The following is a 24,588-nucleotide window of genomic DNA, read 5'->3' on the forward strand; positions in this document are numbered from 1 at the left end:
CAATGGCCAGAAAATAGAACTCTGAACAGTCTACTGGGCACCTTGGATTTACAGACCACCTGAGAGAAATGCAGGGGGAGGTATGTAAGGACCCCGCATTGAACTTAATGTCACAAATGCCAAGATTGATCCCTGCATGCAAGAGCATCCAATAGTTGTCTGGGACACATTGTATTTTTTTTTGCAACTGTACAGAAATCTTAAAAATTAAGTTGTCCTTTAAAAATAACACATGGCTCATTAACCCCCATTCTGCACTCAGGTCCTCAGGCACCATGATTCCTCTCCCTTCACTCATGTCACACCTGAACAGTGCAGAATGCAGGAAGTGATTATTTCCAGTGGGATGAAAAGCCACCGTCTACATCATCAGCTACATCAACGAGACATAGTTTCAGACTCTATTCTGCATGAGCATCAGAGCAGAGCCCAATATCCACTCATGTTGGACATGTGATTTGCCTGTATCTACACGACACCTTTACTTTCTAATTTACATTTCAGTTTATCAACGATCACAAGGTGAATAAAGTCAATGAACCACAAGAGAAATAAAAATAAGTAACTCACCATAGATTTATTCATTGTCTGCTGCTCTCACACATGCTTGAGGACTCTGGAGGTGGCCCTGGGAAAGGTGAATGGAGTCCAGCAGGAGAGGACTGAGGCAGCTCGCACCTGGATCCTGGAGTCTCCTGTCCAGAGCCCAACACATACTGCCTGGGAGAGACCAGAGAGTCAATGCGTGTGATAGCTGTGGTCACACTTCACCATTGTATATAATTCCATTCTCCCTCCTATCCTCCTCCCTCCCCATCTGTCCTACCTGCCTGCCTGTGTCAAAATACTGTTACAGGACAGGGAGAGGGGCAGCCCAGATCCCGCAAACCTGCCTACTCTAACTAGGTTCTGCCATCTGCCACATCAACACAAAACCTATGAGACTTTAATGGGAAGGAACTTTAATACAATAAGGAAACAATACAGAAAAGACAAAGAACATAGTTTCTAGATCAAGCTCCCAAAGTTTCCTGTCCCCTCTGGGTAAAAGTCCACCAAAACAGCATTGGCCCAGACCAAGGCCCCAAAGCCTGTCATAGGTCTAAAGCATCTTCCAGTGAGGACCCACAGAAAAGGATCAGAAACAACCAGAAAGTCTGAAAGGAAAACAGCAAAATCAAAATCAAGACAAAAACTGCAATTGTCACCTCCCCACGGGTCTCTCACCCACATCTATTTCACCCAGTCCACGACCAAAAGGCAAGTGTAGGTTCTTCACGTGTCTCTCGGCTCCATGTGCCTCCTCCAGGTCTCCTTCTGGCTCTCCAGCCTGCTTCCTTCCTTCCTCAGTCTCCTCTGCAGCTTCTTCTCTCCTTGCTCAGCTACACCTTCCTTTGGGTGGGGCAGGAAACCTGGAAACTTCCCCTTTCCCGGGGGCCATCCTGTTACAATACAACCGATTATCCAAGAAATTCAAAGTTCAGAAACTTCAAAGATCATATACAAAATCATTGACCACAATTTCATAGGAAAAGATTCATGTAATGTACTTTTTTGCTAGGACATTCCCAGAAATGGTTCCGTGAGCCCTGCTTCCTTCCATGCATTTCCTTGGACACCACACTTTGGCAATGACTGGGATTTGTGGGCCTCCCTGGTGGCGCAGGGGGTTCAGCGCTGTGCTGTGAAGCTGTCCACAGCCTCTGGAGCATCAGTTCCATCCCGGCCAGCCAGCGAGGGTCCCACAAGGCACTGCGGACCTCTCCTGTCGCGCCCGCTTCTCCCTTCAGCAGTGTATTTCCTTAGTCAGCCTGATCTGTTCCCCGCTCTGTCTCTGGTGAATCCTCTCACCCTTCCGCGCATCTGGCTTGTACCCTGGCTCTTGCATAAATAAAATAAGCCATTAAAAAAAAAAAGACTGGGATTTGTTCTGGGATGTTTGCCTAAAGGGAATCAGTGAGCATAAGTGTTACCCAACGCCAGCATCAGTTTCCCTCAGCCAATAAAAGGAAACAGAGTTTGAGGAAAACAGAAAGTGGTTGAATTTATCGACAAATGAGGAGGGCAGCAGACTCATGTCTGAAAGACCACCGTCCCGCTCTTTGGCAGTGGGCAGGGGTATTCATACAAGGGGGAGATGGGTAGTGGTCCACATGGAAGCAAGTGGGTGCCAGCTCAATATGGAGATGGATGAGTGCCAGCTGGTTTTCTTTAAGGGGAGGGGGAAAGTGTCAGCACAGAGAGGAGTAAGGGGAAAGGGTTTTCACAAAGATGAATGGGTGTCAGCTCATTCATCTTAAGGGAAGGGGAAGGGGTCAGCACAGAGAAGGGTGAACACCAGCTTGTTTTTCTTCTCAAGGGTAGGGGAAGCTGCAACAAATGGGAAAGACAAGCTATTAATCCTATTAATGCTACATAAGAGTGAATTGCAAGAAATGGGGAAAAGACAAACCTGTTAACTGTATCATAAGCATAGGAAGAAAAGCACTTTTCCTGAGGTCCTGCCTTCTGGGACACTTGTCCTCCTGGGAAGGGGGGGTTGCCTGTCAGGGGCACATGGCTGAGCGACAACCTCGATATACCCACCAAAACAGTAGTGAAATTCTTATGCAACCAGATTAGGTGGGGGCACAGGGTAACCACAGCCTCCAGTGTCTACCGAAACGCACCAGCAAAAGACCTGGACGGGAAAATAGGCACCAAATGTAGAACCACTGGACGTCCAAGAAAAAAACGGCTGCCGTGTTTATTTAAGTCAGTAATCTTGGGTGGAAGGTTGCACGGAAAATGCTGAGTGACAGATCTATGCCACACGCAGGGCTTCTAAAAGGTTATGTTGTGGGCGAGGAAATCTTAAAATTTATAATTTATAATAAATTATTATAATTTATAATTCCTGAAAATATGAAGGGGTGTCACCTGGAGGGACTCACCCTGTGTCCAGGGCGGGGTCCCCACAGCACCCTCTCTCATCCCGAGCCTCCCCCACCGGGCTGACCCTCCCTTGCGCCTGTTCCAGGGCCCCGGGGCTCCCTCCCCCCTCACCCTACTTCGCCTCTCTACCCTGTCTGCAATGCCGGGGCTCCCCTTTCTCCCCACACCCGCACAGGGATCCTCAGCTTCACCCCAAACCCAGCTTTCAGACACAAAGTCCAGGTGAAACTCGTGGGCGAGGTAGCCCAAGCAGAAGTACCGAAACTTCCAGCAAAAGCAGAGGGTACACGGGCTGCAACCACGGAAAGCCTGCAGGCCTCGCCCCAGAGCCCTTGGTAGGAAAGGCGTGGGCGCGAGACTACACTTCCCACAATACTGTGCGCCACCCGTCAGGCGACGTCTGGTGGGCGTAGTGGGAGTGGATTTTGCAGCCGGGAGGTGGGATCAGTGGAGGTTGAGGGAAAATGGACAGGTGCGCAGGCCTGGAAAAGTGCGGGGCGCCGGAACTGGGCCCCGGAGCTGATTCAGGTCTGCGGTGAATAGGAAAGGAACTTGGTCTCCCTAGGGGTACAGGGGTTAACCTCTCAAGAGTTTTCAAGGTATTGGCAGCTTCAGATGCTTAAGTTTGATCCCTGGCCAGGGAGCTGACCCACATGGCCCAGCAGACCTCTCCTTTCTCCCTGCTGCTCGCCTCAGCAGTGGTTTTCAGTTCATCTGCTCCGCACTCTCTGGTGAATCCAATTGTTAGGGGGAAAGGATGTCCCAAAGCAAATTCCATACAGGCTTTGTGGACTCCACCCCCACCCCAGGTCAAAGCCAAAGACACTGGGAACTCCAAATCCCATCACCACCAAAGGGAAGGTGGCTGGGACCTGAGGGTGGGGTTAAGCAGCCAGGTGGATACAAAAGGCAGACACGTGGGCTTTGGGGGCTCTCTCTCCATTTTGGGCTCTCAGCCAGCTCCGAGCGTCCGGTCAGCTCTGAGAGTGACTTTGGGTTTCCAGGTCGTCGGATCGGGTAGGACGCATTAAAGACTTTATTTCCCTATTTTCTCCCTGAGTTGTACATTTTCTGTGGAACCAAGCTTAGCTGAGGTTTCGCCATTTTGTATATCCTCCACCTTGATATGTTAGTCCTTGTCCAGCCGCATTCCGGAGATAGTTTCAGCAGTCACAACCCTCACTCCACTTGGTGACGAAAAAGCAGACCACCCCAGTCGCCAATGAGGGCAGTCCTGTCCATAAATGGGACAGCATCTCTAACCGTCCAATCAGTTTGAAACTGTAACCGCGCGCGCCCAAAGTGCCTTTGTAGTAGCCAATGAATAATTGCCAACTTCTTTCAAAGTTCCCGCCACTCGCGACCCTATAAGATGTCCCAGCTTCCTCTGTTCGGGGCTCTCGACCTCTGCCGTTGCATCGGTGCGTGTCGAGGGCCCGGTCTCGAGCCCGTATTAAACTCCTTTGTGCCCTTGCATCGGTTGTCTGTGTCCTTGGGGGCTGCACTGGTCGACGTGGGCACAACATTTTGGGGGCTCGTCCGGGATCGACGAGTGCAGACCCCAACTGCCGAGCAACCGAAAGGAGTTCTAAAGCGCGCAGGTGAGTTCCAACACTCGCCCAGGTAAGCTTCAAGTCTGCAGACCTGTAGTTGTACTTAGTACCTGTATCTTTTGTACTTTGTACCTGTAGAAGCTGTTTTGTACTTAGTACCTGTATCTTTTGTACTTTGTACCTGTAGAAGCTGTTTTGTACTTAGTACCTGTATCTTTTGTACTTTGTACCTGTAAAAGCTTTAATTGTTTGCAAACCTGAAAATCTGTTCAATAGCCGGGTCAGGCTTAAGTGGACGCACTTGAAAGCCGCCGGCGTGGACCGCGGGAGACGTCCCCGGACCACATGTTAGGAAGGCCACACCCTTTGCGGGGAAGCAGATACCCCTTTTGGGGGCCTTTTGAAAAATCAGTCTTTGGCCTGTTTCTTGTGACGACAGCCACTGTACTTCTAGCATTTGTCATCATGGGTCAATCACCATCTACCCCTCTATCCGTTGTTTTACAGCATTTTAAAGATGTCAGGTCCAGAGGGTCGGACCTCAGTGTAAAAATAAAAAAATCCCCTCTAATCACCTTTTGTTCCTCAGAGTGGCCGAAGTTCGGAGTTGGTTGGCCCCCGGAGGGAACTTTTGATTTACAGATTGTCCGTCGCGTAAAGGAAATCATCACCAGTGAAAAAAAATTCGGACATCCTGACCAACTCCCGTATATCTTAGTCTGGCAAGATCTAGTCCAGAACCCCCCTGCTTGGTTAAAGCCATTTTTGTCGTTACAGGCACAACCCGTACTGCCGGCTAAACTGCTTGGGTCCCACCCCAACACCCCGTCGGCACCTGCGGTTTTCCAAGACTCTACCCCGGAGGAACTTCTATTTCCACCACCCTATCATAACCCTTGTAGTAACCCTCCCCAACTCCTGCGGTCGGCTGACCACCCTCCCCCAGAGGCGGGCGGGGCTCGTGGGCAGGGTCCGGCGGCAGGCACCCGCTCAGTGAAGGCGAATTCCCCGGATTCCACCGTCCTGCCCCTGCGTGTGGCAGGATTGCCTAATGAGCAGGGCAACCAGCCCATGCACTACTGGCCGTTTGCGACCAGTGACCTCTACAACTGGAGAGCACAAAATGCACGTTTCTCTGACAACCCTAAAGACCTTGTTAATCTCCTAGACACTGTTCTATTTACTCATCAGCCCACCTGGGATGATTGCCAACAGCTCTTGCAGGTCCTCTTCACCACTGAGGAGCGAGATCGTATACTGACGGCCGCCAGGAAATTAGTCCCTGGAGAAGATGGCACACCCACCACAAACGCGGCCCGCATAGATTTAGTGTTTCCCTTGACCCGACCTGACTGGGATTTTAACCAGGCTGAAGGTAAGGAGAGACTCCGGGTGTACCGCCAGACTCTAATGGCAGGGTTGCGTGCAGCAGCCCGCAAGCCCACCAATTTGGCCAAGGTAGGGGATGTGCAGCAGGGAAGGGAGGAGACCCCCGCGGCTTTTCTAGAACGCCTCATGGAAGCTTTTCGGCAATATACTCCTATGGATCCGGAGGCAACGGAGAACAGGGCCGCGGTGGTAATGGCCTTTGTTAACCAGGCGGCTCCTGACATTAAACAAAAACTACAAAGAATAGATAGGCTGGGAGAAAAATCTATTCGAGATCTTATGGAGGTGGCAGAAAAGGTGTACAATCGCCGTGAAACTCCTGAGCAAAGAGAAGACCGCATCCGCCAGGAAGAACGGAAGGTAAGGGCGGCTGAAAACGCACGCCACACTCGGGATATGGCCAGAATCCTGTTCGCCGTCACTCAAAAGGACGACCCGGGTAAGCTACACCCCTCCCGCCGCCCCAGCTCCACAGGGACAGGCAGGACCCTACAGCGTGATCAATGTGCATACTGCACTCAAAAAGGACACTGGGCCAAACATTGCCCAAAGAAACGGGGAATAACCTCAAACAACCCCGCCGTTTCTGACACTCCTGTCCTGGTGCTCGGGGGCACAAGAGATGACAGTGACTAGGACCGTCAGGGCTCGACCCTCCCCGAGCCCCGGCTAACCTTAAAAGTGGAGGGGAGACCCGTTAATTTCCTTGTGGACACGGGGGCACAGCATTCAGTCCTCACGGAACCCTTGGGTAAACTTTCCGGTAAAACTTCGTGGGTGCAAGGGGCTACGGGATGCAAGCAGTATCCCTGGACCACGAAAAGATCTGTAGACCTGGGAAAAGGTCAGGTCTCGCACACCTTCGTTGTAATTCCTGAATGCCCGTACCCATTAATTGGAAGAGACCTTTTAACCAAGGTAGGAGCGCAAATCTCATTTGGACAGGAAGGTGTCGAAATCAAGGACTTTAAGGGCTCTCCCCTACACGTCCTCACGATTTCCCTTCAAGATGAGTACCGCCTTTTGGTGGCGCCAGATCACCCACCCCTTTCTGGGTGGTGGATGGAATCTTTCTCGAATGTTTGGGCAGAAACCGGGGGCGTTGGCCTGGCGTCCCACAGACCACCCATTATAGTCCAGCTAAAGCCTGGGGCTGAACCCATTCGGGTAAAACAGTACCCTATGCCTGCAGAAGCCAAGGCAGGAATAACGCCTCATATTCGGAGGCTATTGGACAGTGGTATCCTTAAAACATGCCATTCGTCATGGAACACCCCTTTGTTACCGGTGCGAAAACCACACTCACAAGACTTCAGGCCGGTACAGGACCTCAGAGAAGTAAATAAACGGGTCATAGATATCCACCCCACAGTCCCAAACCCTTATACCTTGCTGAGTGCCTTGCCACCTACTCATGTGTGGTACACAGTATTGGACTTAAAAGATGCCTTCTTTAGTCTACCACTAGCACCCCAAAGCCAGGAAATGTTTGCCTTTGAATGGCAGGATGCGGAACGGGGCATCAGTGGACAATTAACTTGGACAAGGTTGCCTCAAAAAACTCTCCCACCCTTTTTGACGAGGCCCTTCATGAGGATTTAAGAAAATTCCGCAGCCGATTTCCCGAACTAACTTTGCTCCAGTATGTTGATGATCTGTTACTTGCAGCGGAAAGTGAGCAGGCCTGCCGAACAGGAACAGCCGAATTACTGACGGAACTGGGCCAGATGGGATACCGCGTCTCCGCAAAAAAGGCACAAATTTGCCTGCCCGAGGTAATCTATCTGGGCTACCGCCTCAAAAACGGTTATAGGTGGCTGACGGAAGCCAGAAAAGCTACTGTCTTACAGTTACCGACACCCACCACCAAAAGGGAGGTACGTGAGTTCCTGGGATCTGCTGGGTTTTGCCGGCTATGGATACCTGGATTCGCAGACCTGGCCCAACCCTTGTATGAGGCTACCCGGGAAAAAGTAACTTTTCAGTGGACTCCCCAGATGCAGCAGTCTTTTGAGTCCTTAAAGAGGGCTTTACTGTCTGCACCAGCCCTGGGTCTTCCGGACATTACAAAGCCTTTCCATTTGTTCGTAGATGAGGCAAAGGGCATAGCTAAAGGGGTGCTCACTCAGTCCTTGGGCCCCTGGAGGCGTCCTGTGGCTTATCTGTCTAAAAAGTTAGACCCGGTGGCGTCCGGCTGGCCACCGTGCTTACGCATGGTGGCAGCGGCTGCCCTCCTTTTCAAGGACTCCCAAAAACTGTCTCTGGGACAAGTTACTTCCATAACCACCCCCCATGCGGTGGAAGGAGTCCTCAGGCAGCCGCCAGAGAGGTGGATGAGTAATGCCCGAATCACGCATTACCAGAGCCTATTGCTCAACCCAGAGAGGGTCAATTTTTCGCCACCCACGGGGCTAAACCCCGCCTCCCTCCTACCTGCCCCTGACCTGGAGGCCCATCTAGACTGTGTTGATATCTTGGCCCAGGTCCAAGGGTTACGCCCTGATCTGCGAGATAACCCTCTGCCGGACGGACTGGTTTGGTTTACGGATGGGAGCAGTTTTATCCACGAGGGCCGAAGAGCGGCAGGGGCGGCAGTGGTGTCCATGCAGGAAGTCATATGGGCTGAGCCTTTGCCATCCGGGACGTCCGCTCAAAAGGCTGAACTAATTGCCCTAACCAAAGCTCTCACCTTGGCTCGAGGGAAAAATTTAACTGTGTATACTGACAGCAGATATGCATTTGCCACGGCCCACGTACACGGGGCCATATATCGAGAGCGCGGGCTCTTAACCTCCGACGGCAAAGGCATTAAAAACGCTCAAGAAATTATGGATCTCCTGGCAGCGCTGTGGCTACCACGTAAGCTGGCTATAGTACATCATCCAGGTCATCAAAAGGACTCCTCGACTCCAACTCAAGGTAATAAGCGGGCGGATGAGGCAGCACGCCAAGCTGCCCTAATGCCGGTAGATGCCCTGACAGTAAAACTCCCAGACCCAGGGGACCCGCAGCTGCCGGAAGACCCAGAGTATAGTGCTATGGACTTTGACTACATACAGTCTCTACCGGGTGCTTTTTCTTTGGGACACTGGTGGTACACCCAAGAAACTAAGGCCATCTTGCCAGCACACTTGGCCACTGATCTCATTCAGCGCTTGCACCGAGCCACGCATTTGGGAGAAAAAAAATTCTAACTCTAATCAGGCAATGGAACCTCCATGTCCGGGACGCAACCTGTACCGTGCGACAAGTAGTGGCATCCTGCCAGTCGTGTGCCATGGTAAACGCCACCAAGACAACCGGTGAACCAGGAATGAGGCCGCGAGGAACGCGCCCGGGGGTCCATTGGGAAATAGACTTCACCGAGGTAAGACCAGGTAAATTTGGCTATCGATACCTGCTGGTCCTGGTGGACACGTTTTCCGGATGGCCGGAGGCGTTCCCGACAAGAGGTGAGTCAGCTCGAGTGGTAGCCAAAATCCTGTTGGAAAACATTTTTCCTAGATTTGGGTTTCCAGTGACCATTGGGTCAGACAATGGACCAGCCTTTGTCTCTCAGGTATCGAAATCTGTGGCTTCTGCCCTGGGAGCAGAGTGGAAGCTCCATTGTGCCTATCGGCCCCAGAGTTCAGGGCAGGTGGAGAGAATGAACAGAACTTTAAAAGAAACTTTAACTAAATTAACTTTAGAGTCTGGCGGGGACTGGGTGACTCTCCTTCCCTATGCCCTCTTCCGGGCTCGCAATTCCCCTTATCGTCTGGGTCTGTCTCCGTTCGAGATTATCTATGGAACCGCCCCCCCAACCACACCGCACGGTGCGCAGTTAGCTTGTGATTTGCCTTCTGATTGTGAACTTTTTCTTTCTGTGTGGGCTGTACAGCAGGCTCACCAGGAGGTCTGGCCCCGCCTCAGAGCGCTCTATGAAGGGGGAGGACCTTCTCAGACAGCCCACAAATTTCAGCCTGGAGATCTTGTCCTTGTCCGCCGACACAAGACCGACGGTCGTGGCCTCCAGCCCCGGTGGAAGGGTCCCTACATCGTCCTCCTGACCACACCCACCGCACTCAAAGTGGACGGCATCGCGGCCTGGGTTCATCACTCACACGTCAAGACGGCACCAACTGACGACTCCCAGCTGCAGTGGCGAGCCCGGAAGCATCCCACCAATCCACTCAAGCTGACTCTTCAGGCGCTCCCGGCTACAACCCATCGCTCCCAGACCACTGCCCACGCCGTGAAAAATGACACCAAACTGTAATGTTGGCTACCTACTGTCCTTCCTTTGTTTTCTCCTTGTCGGGGCTGACTGGGATCCCTGCCGACGGTGCATCACCGAAGGCATATTCGGTCATATTCAGAGCAAGTGCTATGTTAGTAAGCGTGCTTGCAGCCTTAAGGGAGTTCCTCTGTTTGTGGCGACCCTGATTAAGGGCACCACCCATGGATGTCCAGGTACAGTGGGAAGGGTGGTCTGTTGGAAGCGTTTAAATCAAATGCCGCCTAAAAATGAAAGTTGCAATCACTGTAAAGAGGGGGGGAGTTTTTCAGCCTATACCTTTGTTCATTCACAGTGCTATGAAAGGTCTACTGTTTATCAGTGCACAGAGTCCAATCAAACTTTCTGGACTGGTATATCCTTAGGAAATAACGCGGGATATGTATGCCCTGTCAAAGCAGGAAAACCCTTTTGTTGGACTCTGCAAACCCACTGGGGGATGACAGATGGTGGGGGTGTGCAAGACCACGCACGAAAGCAGGAAGTTCAGAGGGTTTTTGAACAAGTTGCCCAAACACAGGATCGGTGGTTCAAGCCGATACACATCCCAGGCCCGGTGGGTTCCCTTAAATTGGAAAAGACAGTACAGGCCATGTTAGACTCAGCCCTACAATTTTTAAACAAGACCAACCCAACCCTGGCCAGCGATTGCTGGTTATGTCTAAGAGAAGGACCCCCCCGTTACACAGCGATCCCTGCTGTGTACAACTGGATTAATTGGACAAACCTAAAGGGCCCAACCCATACGTGTAACCAGACCTTGCCCATCAATAATGTCAAGCTCTCCCCAACAGTTGCTCAGATGCCATGCCTTAGTCACAATGGGACCTTAAGAGTGGGTCAAGTAAATAAGGTACTCTGCAGTTCAGTAGTCAGTGCAACTAAGGCGCCCAGTTTTAATGGCTCTGCCTCTATGTGCCCGCCGGCACTGGGCACTATTTTCTTCTGTGGCACCACAGCCTACTCCGTACTCCCTGCTAACTGGTCGGGCTTGTGCATTTTAACATATCTCATGCCCGATGTGGGAGTGGTCCCAGGCAACCAAAGCCTTCCCATACAGCTCATCCAGTCTGTGCCTGCCGGACATAAGCGGGCCATAATTACCCCACTACTGCTCGGCCTGGGGGTGGCAGCCGGAGTGGGGACCGGAGTTGCTGGAATTGGGACCTCTGTTAACCTTTACCAAAAAATTTCAGCTCAGCTGGTGGGGGACATTGGGCGGCTAGCAGATACAACCTTAGAGTTACAGTCTCAGTTAGACTCTTTGGCCGCGGTGGTCCTGCAAAACCGCCGCGGGCTAGATCTTCTCACAGCAAAGGAAGGAGGCATCTGTCTCTACCTGCGGGAAGAATGTTGCTTCTATGCTAACAAGTCAGGAATAGTTAGAAATAAAATTAAGCAATTACAAGAGGAACTAGAACACCGGAGAAAAAAGCTAGAAGACAACAATGCATTTCTTTGGGAAGGCTTAGGAGGATGGCTGCCCTATCTCTTGCCTCTTCTGGGCCCAGTCGTTACCCTCTTCTTAATTCTGTCTATCGGGCCCTGTGTCATTAATCGACTCGTGGCCTTTATTAAACAACGGGTAAACACGGTCCAGTTAATGGTGCTGTGCTCCCAATATGCCCCCTTACGCCAATATAACTCTCCCCAACAACCCCTAAAACAGGACCCCTCCCAATACATAGGAGTGGAGCCCTGACTGTTTCCCCTCATCGCCCACTTTCAGCAGGAAGCAGTTACTGATCAGAACGACGCCCCTTTTCCCTGACTGCAGTTAGGGGCTCCATTCCCAAAAAGGGAGGAATGAGACATAGGGCGAGTTAGGGTGATTAAGCAAGTTTCAGGAACAGTACAAAAGAGGACCTCTAAGGAGTTTAGGAAGGCTTCAGGGATAAAAACAACTAAAGAAACATCTCTTGTTTAAGCAGAGTAATTCTCATTTGTGGCTGAGAACTTTTGCTGGACCTATAACCCTGTGAATGAACAACAAAATGACACATAATGTGACTAAACGTAACCATAATTCTGAGACTGACTAACTGATAAAAGGCTTGGTAGCTGTGTTATTTTCTTAACTGACTAGCCGTTTTTTTCAAAAAAAAAAAAAAAAAATGGGGAAATGTGGAACCAAGCTTAGCTGAGGTTTCGCCATTTTGTATATCCTCCACCTTGATATGTTAGTCCTTGTCCAGCCGCATTCCGGAGATAGTTTCAGCAGTCACAACCCTCACTCCACTTGGTGACGAAAAAGCAGACCACCCCAGCCACCAATGAGGGCAGTCCTGTCCATAAATGGGACAGCATCTCTAACCGTCCAATCAGTTTGAAACTGTAACCGCGCGCGCCCAAAGTGCCTTTGTAGTAGCCAATGAATAATTGCCAACTTCTTTCAAAGTTCCCGCCACTCGCGACCCTATAAGATGTCCCAGCTTCCTCTGTTCGGGGCTCTCGACCTCTGCCGTTGCATCGGTGCGTGTCGAGGGCCCGGTCTCGAGCCCGTATTAAACTCCTTTGTGCCCTTGCATCGGTTGTCTGTGTCCTTGGGAGCTGCACTGGTCGACGTGGGCACAACATTTTCTTATTTCTTTTTTTCTTGTAAATAAATCTTTTATTAACCCTTTTGCGTGTGTCTGTAGTAGAGTATTCATAAGTCCCTTTAAAGCGCGCGGGTGAGGACCCACAGCCAGGAACCCGTTTAATATCGGGGTTGCTCTATAACACTTTCACCCCTACACCTTCACCCACAACGCTGGCCTACACCCCCAGTTCTTGTATGCAGAATTAATTTTTTTTTTTTTTAAGAAGGGGACCATGTTGTGTACTCATATAACTGGGTTCTGGCATTGGCTCACAACTCCCCTTCTTTGTAGTTCCGGAGCTGCATCCTCAGAAGGATGGAACATGGAAGACTCCCTACCTAGTCAGCCATCAAGATCAAACTCCAACTAAGGCATTTCTGGTGTTTTGATTTTGCCTTCCTGGGCGCCAGAAGACCCAGGGGACTGTATCCTCAGACCCCATTCTATCCTTGCACTGCTGTTTTGCCCAGAATCTGCTGAAGGCCACCAGGACTTATCCAAAAAGTCCCCTCATTCTATTTATTTTTTCTTTAAATAAGATTTATTTATTTTTATACAAGAACCGGTGTACAGGCCAGATGCACGGGAGGGTGAGAATATTCACCAGAGACAGAGCGAGAACAGAACAGGCAGACTGATGAAATACACTGCTGAGGGGAGCAGCGGGTGAGACAGGAGAGGTCTGCTGCCCCATGTGGGATTCTCGCTGGCTGGCTGGGATCTAACCGGGTTGCAGAGGCTGCTGACCGCTTCACAGTGGCTCTCAACCATCTGCACCACCAAGGAGGCCCACATTCTATTTATTTATGAAAAGATGTCAGTGTGAACTGCTGGCACTATCCTGACTTTCCCGAATGAAATAGAGTGTGCTTCCATCCTGCCAGGCACCTCCTACAAACAGCCCAATTTTAGAAGTAATTGCCTCTTTGAAAAGAAAGCAATTGCTGCCCAAGCCAGCGACATGATAAAATGCTTTCCTACACACACACAAACACACACACACACACACACCCTGCTCTCAAATGTACGTAATATAAACACACCCCTACTTTTTTTCTCCAACCATTCTGTCATTCCTCAGTACTGTCTCAATATATTCACATGTTGGATTAAATATATATCAAATCTAGGACAATGTGTATATGAAGGCCATTAAAAGGAACCTAACTGGGCCTTCCCTGGTGGCGCAGTGGTTGAGCACTGGACTGCGAAGCTGCCCTCAGCCTCTGCAGTGCTGGTTTGATCCCTGGCTGCTGGCAAGGGTCCCACATGGCACACAGACCTCTCCTGCCCCCCGCTGCTCCCCACAGCAGTGTACCTTGGTTCTTCTGCCTATTCTGTTCCCCACTCTGGCTCTGGTGAATTCTCTCACCCTCCCGTGCTTCTGACTGTACCCAGTGCTTGTATAAATAAATAAATCTTTAAAAAAAATTTAAAAAATTAAAAAATAAATAAAAGGCACTTAACTGGAGTATTTGAAAGATCCTCAAGATTGTGTTACTCCAGGTAAACTAAAGGGAGGAATACAGTAAATATTACTTAATGAAAGTAGTGTTGTGTGCAAAAATGTTCTCCTAGTAGGTGGGGTTTCTCTTTGTTTTTGTTATTGTCTCTTTTGCTGTGCAGAAGCTCTTTAATTTGATGTAGTCCCAGCTGTTTATCTTTGCCTTCATTATCACTGCTTTAGGTGATGTGTCTGCAAAGATGTCTTTGATGTGCATATCATGTAGTGTTTCGCCTATATTTCCTTCTATGTATTTTATGGTTTCAAGTCTTATGTCTAGTTCTTTAATCCATTTTGAGTTGGTTTTTGTCCATGGTGTGAGGTAGTAGTCAAGCTTCATTCTTTTGCATGTAGCGACCCAGTTTTCCAGCACCATTTATTGAACAAACTTTCTTTGCTCCAATTGCATATTCTTTGCTCCTTTGTCAAAGATTAGTTGACCATAAATCTGTGGGTTTATTTCTGGATTTTGTATTCGATTCCATCAGTCTGTGTGTCTGTTCTTGTTCCAATATCATGCAGTTTTGATGATTATGCAAGAAGCAATATTCTTTACACATCGAGATGCTCTATTGGGAGAGACTGCGTGGAAATCCAATGAGTGGGCCTCTCTGGTGGAGAAGTTGGTTTAGCGCCTCACTGTGAAGCTGTCCACAGCCTCTGCAGCATGGGTTCAATCCTGGCCAGCCGTCAAGGTCCCACATGGCGCAGCAGTCCTCTCCTGTTATGCCCGCTGCTCCCCTCAGCAGTGTATTTCATCAGTCTGCCTGTTCTGTTCCCGGCTCTGTCTCTGGTGAATCCTCTCACCCTCCTGCACATCTGGCCTGGTTTTTGTATAAATAAATAAATCTTAAAAAAAAGAAAGAAAGAAATGCAATGAGTGTGGGGATACTATGATAAGGCAACTTTCATTGGTTAAGATAATACTCGAGGGCCTCCCCTGGTGGCACAGGAGGTTGAGCGCAGTGCTGTGAAGCTGTCCCCAGCCTCTGCAGCACCGGTTCAATCCCTGCGGGCCTGCAAGGGTCCCACCTGGCGCAGCTAGACCTCTCCTCAGCAGTGTATTTTGTCAGTCTACCTGTTCTGTTCCCTGCTCTGTCTCTGGTGAATCCTCTCACCCTCCCATGAATCTGGCCTGTACCCAAGTTCTTGTATAAATAAATGAATAAATCTTAAAAAAAAAAAGATAAAATGCAAATAGGGAAGACTCCCTGTAAATGCAATGAAAGGAGGAAACGTATTGATGAGAATCAGTATTTTTGAGTCTTCATCAACATTTTGAAGATGAACAGCATTAATGTAATGAAAGTGGGAGTAACCGCAGCTTCAAATTTCATGTCAGTATAATACATGAAATGTTGAATGATTGAAATGTTGTCTAAAATGTCTGTTTTTATTGAGCATGAGAAAGTACAAAGAGGTGATTAACCTTCTGAAGCATCTGATATTTCCTTACACTAAAGGTATCAGAGAAGTGTCACTACAAAGAGGTTCTTTGGCTATAAAGAATGTGGGAAACCTTTCTCCTGGAAGACTGACCTCAGTGTACATAAAAACTCCCACAGGAGTGAAGCCTTATCAATGGAAAGGATGTAAGAAATCGTTCTGCCATTGGGACTCCCTGGTGCAAGAGGTTAAGACGCAACCTACGAAGCTGTCTTCAGCCTCTGCAGCAGGAGTTTGATCCCTGGCTGGCTAGGGAGCTACCCACAAGGTGCAGCAGGTGTATTTCAGTGGATCTACCTGTTCTGTTTCCCACTCTGTCTCTGGTGAATCCTCTCACCCCCCACACCTCTGGGCTGTGCCCCAGTTCTAGTATGCATAAATAAATAAATCTTTAAAGAAAAAAAAAGAAATAGTTCTGTCACAAGTCAGACCTGAGTGTTCTTCAGACAACTCATGCAGCAGAAAAACCCCATGAAAGTCCAAAGTGTAAGAAAACGTTCTACAGGAAATCACTCCTCTTTGTACATCAGAGAAGTCACACTGGAGAGAAACTGTGAAATGTCAAGAGTGTAGGAAAACTTTCTCCTGGAAATCAGCCCTCGCTGAACATGAGAGGATTCACATTGGAGGGAAACGCTATGAATGTCTAAAGTGTAAGAAAACATTCTACAGGAAATCACGCCTCATTGTACATTGGAAAGTCAGATTGGAGCCAAACCCTATAATGTCTAGAATGTAGGTAATGTTCAGTATGATGGTTGAGGTATAATTAATTTCTGTGTACATTTTATCAGTCATACTTAGGACATTATGAAGAGTTGATGACTGTAACTCAGCTCTAATTCACTTAATAATCTGGCTTTATCCCCTTGTGTATGTGAAGTCATGCGTTTGCTTTTTTGCTGCCTCAAACATCTGAGATACCCTCCTAGTAGATGGATTTGTTCATAACTAACTTTCAGGGTAAGTTTAGAACAGTAATGGATCATGAATCAAGAAAATCTTTTTTTTTTTTAAAGATTTATTTATTTTTTACAAGAACTGGGGTACAGGTCAGAAGCACGGGAGGGTGAGAGAATTCACCAGAGCCAGAGCAGGGAGCAGAACAGGTGGATGGACAGAAGACACTGCTGAGGGGAGCAGAGGGCAAGGCAGGAGAGTTCTGCTGCACCATTTGTGGTCTCCCTGACCTGTTGGGAATCAAACCTGCAGTGCAGAGGCTGCAGGAAAGCTTCGCAGTGGGGCGCTCAACACCACCGGGGAGGCCCATCAAGAATATCTAAATGGGGAATTTGTAGGGGGGGCGGAGCAACATGGCCGCGAGGAGACGCTGCGAGTAAGATCTCCCATTAAAAAAAGTGAATAGGGAGGAAAAGCGGCAGGTCCCAGTGAGAACTGGGACACGGAAGATAAACAGGTGACGCCAGCGAACTGCCCGAAGAAGAAAGTGGCCATAAAAGAGGACTAGAAGGGAGGGAAGCGCAGAACCCTGCTCCCCTCCCCCGCCCACAGAGGCGGCACTCTCCGACCGGCAGAGAGGGAGAAACAACAAACCAAAACAACCAACAAGAACAAACGACGCAGCAAGCGGGACTGTGAGCGGAAAGGAACTATTGCAGCCACCACACCCGTGAACGGGAGCTGAGGCGAACCCTGCAGGATCCGCCGCGGCGGTGAGCGAACGGCTCCGGGTGCCATTAGAGAAGAACAAAGACCCCGGGAGACGTGCACACAGCCCAGGCTGCCGGTAAGCCTGCGCGGGAAACGCGGCGCGCCTGGCGCGCTTGAAAAGCAAGTGCAGACCGGGATCGCGGCTGCCCAGGTCCCCGCGCCTGCGACCTAGGCTTGCGGGGAGACGACCTAGGCTTGCGGGGAGACGCACGGAGGTCCTCACTGAGGTGAAGGTCCCTCCCTGAGTAAGCAGGAACCAGGCGCCCAGGCACGGGAGCCGGGTGCAAAAGGCGCCATTCCCGCGCCACTGAACTGGGCTACAGCCCGCGTCCTGGACCTGAGGGCTTTGAACTGAGACCCGGGGCACGAAAATTCGGGGCGTGGTTCTCCACGACGGTGGGGCACAAGGCAGACACAGCACCCCAAAGCTGTTGAGGTGTACCCTACCATTCCCGCTCTGTTCTCTGTCCCACGGGGTGGGGGGAGGCGAAAAACAGCCCCCCAAGGACAATAGGAGAGATCTCTGGCGCCACCTAGCGACCAGGAAAAAAAAAGTCACTAACACCCTATAAACCAGGACATTTCTTAAGTCTGCTTGAAAAGGGCAGAAGGTTCTGGAGGACCCAGTGGCCAGCCGGGAAGTTATTCCACGCCAGGCCCCTTCCGACCAGCAGTCTGAGCCCACAGAGGGAGCAGGCACCCACGTCCGGGGCAGACCGGGTGCGCAGAAGAGTGTGCCTGAAACCGGAGGCGCAGGGACTGCATCCCGCTTCGCCATTTGAGAACAGGGACATTTCTTCAGTAAAAACTGCCTAAAACCAGCAGAAAGCTCCCCCAGAAGACAGAGATGGCTCCTGGAAGAGCCAGAGGGGAGCGGAGAAGTTCACCCAAGATGTCAGTCAGTCCGAGCAACACAGTGTCCCAACGCATACGACAAATTAGAAAACAGACAGTAGGGAGTAGAAGAACCACACGCAACCTAAAAACTCCTCAGGAAAGAAGCACACCACAAAAAGAAAACCACTCCCCAGATTGCAACGACAGCAACTTGGAAGAACTTCTGAGCCTTCCAGAAAGAGAATTTAAAATTGCCATGATTAAAAAAGTGATAGATCAGAAGAAGGAAATTGAGTCCCTAAAGAGGGAAGTAAGAGAAATGCAGGAGATCAAAGAATTAATGGAGGAACTAAAGAACTCTGGGAAAAGCAATGAAAGCAGAATAGATGAAATGGAAGAACGAATAAGTAATCTTGAAGACACAGAAATAAAAAGAACCAAAACAGAAAAGGAAAGAGAAGTACGAAGGAAAAAGAATGAAGAAAGACTTCGGGAACTATCTGACTCCATGAGGAAAGGAAATATAAGAGTTATAGGAATTCCAGAAGGAGAGGAGAGAGATGTAGGAACAGAGAAAATATTCATGGATATAATTGAAGAGAACTTCCCAAATGAGAAGAAGGAGCTGAAAATTGATATACAAGAAGCAAGAAGAACACCAAACTTCCACGACGAAAGGAAAAACACAGCAAGACACATAATAGTAAAGCTCCCAAGAATCCAGGACAAGGAAAAAATAATGAAGCTGACAAGAGGGAAGAAACAGATAACATTCAAAGGAAAACCAATCAGGCTGACATCAGACTTCTCTGAAGAAACACTACGGGCAAGGAGAGAGTGGAGGGACATAGTCAACAGACTCCAAGAAAACAGATGCCAACCAAGAATACTCTATCCCGCAAAGCTCTCTTTCCTCCATGAAGAAAGAATATGGACCTTCCCAGACAAAGAGAAACTCCGGAATTTCATTGCGACTAAACCCCCACTCCAAAAAATACTACAAGGAATCCTAAAGCCAGAACCTCAGAGGGACGAATAACAACGAAAGAAGACCAAAAAAAAAAAAAGTTATTAAAAGAATAAATAAATAAAATCAAAGGAAAGACAAACATAATGGCAAATACAGATGCTAACATATCAATATTAACTCTAAATGTAAATGGACTAAACTCTTCAATAAAAAGACACAGAGTTGCAGCCTGGATTAAGAAACAAAACCCAACCTTTTGCTGTCTCCAGGAAACACATTTAGCTACAAAAGATAAAAATAGGCTCAAAGTCAAAGGATGGAAAACAATCCTACAAGCAAATGGGCCAAAAAAGAAAGCAGGAACAGCTATACTTATATCAGATAAAAACAGACTTCAAACTCAAAAAAATAAAAAGAGACCCCAATGGTCACTACATTATGATTAAGGGGACAATACTTCAAGAAGAAATAACACTCATTAACATATACTCACCAAACGAAAGAGCACCAAAATATATCAGACAACTGTTGTCCTCTCTGAAAACAGACATCAGAGAAAACACATATGTAGTGGGAGACTTCAACACACCACTATCAACAATGGATAGATCAACAAGACAAAAAATAAGTAAAGAAACTAAAGCTCTAAATGAGGACCTAGAGCATTTGGGCTTAACAGACATCTATAGAACACTAAACCCAAAAAAAACGGAGTACACATTTTTCTCAAGCGCACACGGATCATTCTCCAGGATCGATCACATACTGGGGCACAAGACAAACATCAACAGATACACCAAGATTGAAATCATACCAACCATCTTTTCTGACCACGAAGGCATCAAACTAGAAATAAATCATAAAAAGAAGGCAAGGAACTATCCTACCTCATGGAGATTAAAAGCCACACTACTGGAAGACCACTGGACTAACGAGGAGATCAAAGAAGAAATTAAAAAATTCTTTGAATTGAATGACAAGGAGGACACCAATATCCTAAATGTATGGGATGCAGCAAAAGCAGTAATAAGAGGAAAATATATAGCAATAGAAGCTCACATCAAAAAACAAGAAAGAACTCAAAGAAACAACCTAATCTCGAAGCTCAAAGATCTAGAAAAAGAACAACAAAAAAACCCCAGAACCAGTAGAAGAAAAGAAATAATAAAAACCAAAGCAGAAAATAAATGAAATTGAAAAAAAAACAATCCAAAAGATCAATGAAACCAAGAGCTGGTTCTTTGAAAAAATAAATAAAATAGACAAACCCCTAGCCAGGCTCACAAAGGAAAAAGGGAGAAAGCACAAATACACAGAATCATAATGAAAGAGGAGAAATCACAACGGACACAGCAGAAATCAAAAGAATAATCAGTAACTACTATGAACAGTTATATGGAAACAAGTTCAACAATCTAGAGGAGATGGACAAATTCCTACAACTCTACAATCACCCAAAGCTAGATAAAGAAGAAATAGAACACCTAAACAGACCAATTACAAGCAGCGAAATTGAAATGGTAATTAAAAACCTCCCCAAAAACAAAAAGCCCAGGACCTGATGGATTTACAAATGAATTCTACCAAACATTCAGAGACGAATTAGTGCCTATCCTTCACAAACTCTTCCAAAAAATTGAGAAGGAAGGGACAATACCAAACACGTTCTATGAAGCCAATATTACACTAATACCAAAACCGAATAAGGACAACACAAAAAAGGAAAACTATAGGCCAATCTCCCTAATGAACACTGATGCAAAAATCCTCAATAAAATTTTAGCTATCAGAATCCAACAATGTATCCATAAGATAATTCACCACGACCAAGTTGGATTCATTCCAGGGCACAAGGATGTTTAACATCCGAAAATCAATCAACGTTATCCAACACATCAACAAAAAGAAATATAAAAACCATATGATAATATCAATAGATGCTGAGAAAGCTTTCGACAAAGTGCAACACCCATTCATGATAAAAGCCCTTGAAATTCTTGGGATACAAGGAACATACCTCAACATCATAAAGGCCATCTATGACAAGCCAACAGCCAGTATCATTCTCAATGGTGAAAAGCTGAAAGCAATTCCATTAAGATCTGGAACAAGACAAGGATGTCCACTCTCACCACTGCTTTCAATATAATACTGGAAGTCCTAGCCAGAGCAATAAGACAAGAGAAAGACATCCAAGGAATCCAAATAGGAAAAGAAGAAGTCAAACTATCACTATTTGCAGATGATATGATAATATACATAGAGAACCCCAAAATCTCCACAGAAAAACTAATTCAACTCATCAATCAATTCAGTAAAGTGGCAGGATACAAAATCAACACGCAAAAGTCAGTAGCCTTCCTATACACAAACAATAAATCTGAAGAAGAAGAAATCAAAAAAACCACCCCTTTTATTATCGAAACAAAAAAAATCAAATATTTGGGAATAAATCTAACAAAAGAGGTAAAGGACCTATACAAAGAAAACTATAAAACACTGTTAAAAGAAATAGAAGAAGACACAAAGAAATGGAAAGACATCCCCTGCTCATGGATTGGAAGAATAAACATTATTAAAATGGCCATCCTACCAAAAGCAATATACAGATTCAATGCTATTCCAATCAAAATCTCAATGGCATTCTTCAAAGAAATAGAACAATTATTGATGAAATTCATATGGAATCACCAAAAACCCCGAATAGCCAAAGCTCTACTGAAAAAAAAGAAGGAAATGGAGGCATCACACTCCCAGACTTCAAACTATACTACAAAGCCATAATCATCAAAACTGCATGGTATTGGAACAAGAACAGACATACAGACCAATGGAATCGAATAGAAAATCCAGAAATAAACCACAGATTTATGGTCAACTAATCTTTGACAAAGGAGCAAAGACTATGCATTGGAGCAAAGAAAGTTTGTTCAATAAATGGTGCTGGGAAAACTGGGTCGCTACATGCAAAAGAATGAAGCTTGACCACTTCCTCACACCATACACAAAAATCAACTCAAAATGGATTAAAGAACTAGACATAAGACCTGAAACCATAAAATACATAGAAGGAAATATAGGTGAAACACTACGTGATTTGCACATCAAAGACATCTTTACAGACACATCACCCAAAGCAGTGATAGTGAAGAGAAAGATAAACAGCTGGGACTACATCAAATTAAAGAGCTTCTGCACAGCAAAAGAGACAATAACAAAACAAAGAGAAACCCCACCAACTGGGAGAACATTTTTGCACCCAACACTAATGATAAAGGACTGATCACAAAAATCTGCAAAGAGCTGATGAGACTCAGCAACAACAAAGAAAATAATCCAGTCAAAAAATGGGCAGAAGAGCTAAAAAGAAACTTCTCAGAAGAGGAAATGCAAATGGCCAACAGCATATGAAAAAATGTTCAACATCACTTGTAATCAGGGAAATGCAAATCAAACTACCATGAGATACCATCTCACACCAGTGAGAATGGCACATATTAAAAAAACTAGCAACAACAAATGTTGGCGAGGATGTGGAGAAAAAGGAACTCTTGTGCACTGTTGGTGGGAGTGCAAACTGGTCCAACCACTATGGAGAGCTGTGTGGAGATTTCTGGACCTACTAAACATAGAGCTTCCATATGATCCAGCAATTCCACTCCTAGGTATTTACCCAAAGGACACAGAAACATCAATTCCAAAGAGCACCTGCACTCCTATGTTTATAGCAGCACTGTTTACAATAGCTAAGCTTTGGAAACAACCCAAATGCCCAAAAATAGATGACTGGATCAAGAAGATGTGGTACATATATACCATGGAATATTACTCAGCATTCAAAAAAGATAAACACATGCAATTTGCAGCAACATGGATGCACTGGAAGGGATCATGCTCAGCGAAATAAGCCAAAAAAAAGAAAAATACCGGATGGTCTCACTCATAGCAGGAATCTAGAAAACTTAAATAAGGGACCAGGAAAATGAATATAAGAAAGTGAAAATCAAAATCAACAAAAAACTATGAACCAGAGACACTTTTGGGGGGGGGGGGGGCGGGAGGGGAAGGATTGGGTTCAGAATGGGGCGTTTGCAATTGTATGGGGGAATATAAAAATAAAATTTAATATTTAAAAAAAAAAATAAATAAATAAATAAATAGCTGAAAAAAAAAAAAAAAAAAAAAAGAATATCTAAATGGAAATGCTGCTTCTACTTGACTCGAAACATTGATCTAAATCACCAAGAAGAGTTATGGGCGTCATCGTTGGCATAAAAGTCAGACATAGGAACACACTGGAGTTCAAATCCTTTCATCAGTTTCTCCCTATGGAAATATACTGACAGCTGATTAAAATCCTGATATATCTTCATGGTAGTAATAGAGATCATGAATATTATTTGATGTTGTTGCCAAAAGAAATCTTCACAGGCACATGATGAGAGAACAGGGGACATTCCAATAACAGAGCATAGAATTGTGTGTGTGTGCACATTAGCTAAGTAGTGAGCCTCTATGTTGACCACCAACTCTGGGATCCAGGATGCAAAAGAACAAGAATGCTTCTTTAATGCCTGCAACTTGATTTTGAGCAAAGAGCATATACTGGTAGCTGACTATTTAGACTATATGGGAACTTAATATATATTTTAATAAAGCTGGTTTTTTAAAAAAAAATTTATTTATACATACAAAATCAGAGGTCGAGGCCAAGGTTGGGTGAGGGTGGAGGTGAGAGGATTCACCCGAGACAGATCGGGGAAAAGAACAGGCAGATCTACTAAAATATACTGGGAAGGGGAGCAGCAGGCGAGACAGGAGAGTTCTGCTACACCATGTGGGTCTGCTCCCTGGCTGGGGATCAAATCCATGCTGGAGTGTCTGACAACAGCTTGATAGCACTGAGACTCTGACCCCTGTGCCACCAGGGAGGCCCATAAACCCAATCGATTTTTATGTGGCTATCCTCAGGTATATTTGGTAACATTCTTTTGTAATTTTTTTTGCATGGAAGAACAAGAATGTGGGGCAGTGGTGTAGTGGGTGAGAGGATTCATCAGCAACCGCGTCAGGAGCAGAACAGGCAGATTAACTGAACTACACTGCTAAGGGGAGCAGTGGGCATGAAAGGAGAGGACTGTTAGTCCATGTGGGTCAGTTCCTTGGCCTGGATCAAACTTGGGCCTTAGCTGTAATAAGGGTGAGACATTAACCAATTCCTCCTTGTTCAAGGATTAGGTAAACTATAGGAACAATAAACTGGTTGTCAACACAGTGTCAGGCTCCATTCACACAGACTTTATTTTTTTTTAAAGACTAATCATGTAATCAGTTTTTTTTTTTTTTAAAGATTTATTTATTTATTTATACAAGCACTGGGTACAGTCAGAAACACGGGAGGGTGAGAAAATTCACCAGAGCCAGAG

General features: G+C 46.8%; 2 protein-coding genes across 2 annotated transcripts; both read left to right on the plus strand.

The window, feature by feature from the left end:
* Positions 1 to 4,233: 4,233 nt before the first annotated feature.
* On the plus strand, positions 4,234 to 6,552 carry LOC129146387 (uncharacterized). Its single transcript, XM_054698433.1, has one exon. The coding sequence runs from the start codon at positions 4,833 to 4,835 to the stop codon at positions 6,510 to 6,512; it is 1,680 nt and encodes a 559-aa protein (XP_054554408.1). The 5' UTR covers positions 4,234 to 4,832; the 3' UTR covers positions 6,513 to 6,552.
* An 861-nt stretch (positions 6,553 to 7,413) lies between these two features.
* LOC129146386 (uncharacterized) lies at positions 7,414 to 10,144 on the plus strand. Its single transcript, XM_054698432.1, is given in 2 exon segments — positions 7,414 to 9,053; positions 9,056 to 10,144. Coding segments are annotated over 2 exon segments (2,529 nt in total). The 5' UTR covers positions 7,414 to 7,603; the 3' UTR covers positions 10,135 to 10,144.
* Positions 10,145 to 24,588: the final 14,444 nt, after the last annotated feature.

This window comes from Talpa occidentalis, unplaced genomic scaffold (genome assembly GCF_014898055.3).
Source record: "Talpa occidentalis isolate TD23 unplaced genomic scaffold, MPIMG_talOcc4v2.1 talOcc4.2, whole genome shotgun sequence".
NCBI lineage: Eukaryota > Metazoa > Chordata > Mammalia > Eulipotyphla > Talpidae > Talpa > Talpa occidentalis.

Excerpts from the sequence above, each read along its gene's own strand:
- LOC129146387 (XM_054698433.1), top strand. The coding sequence starts at position 4,833 with ATGTTAGGAAGGCCACACCCTTTGCGGGGAAGCAGATACCCCTTTTGG.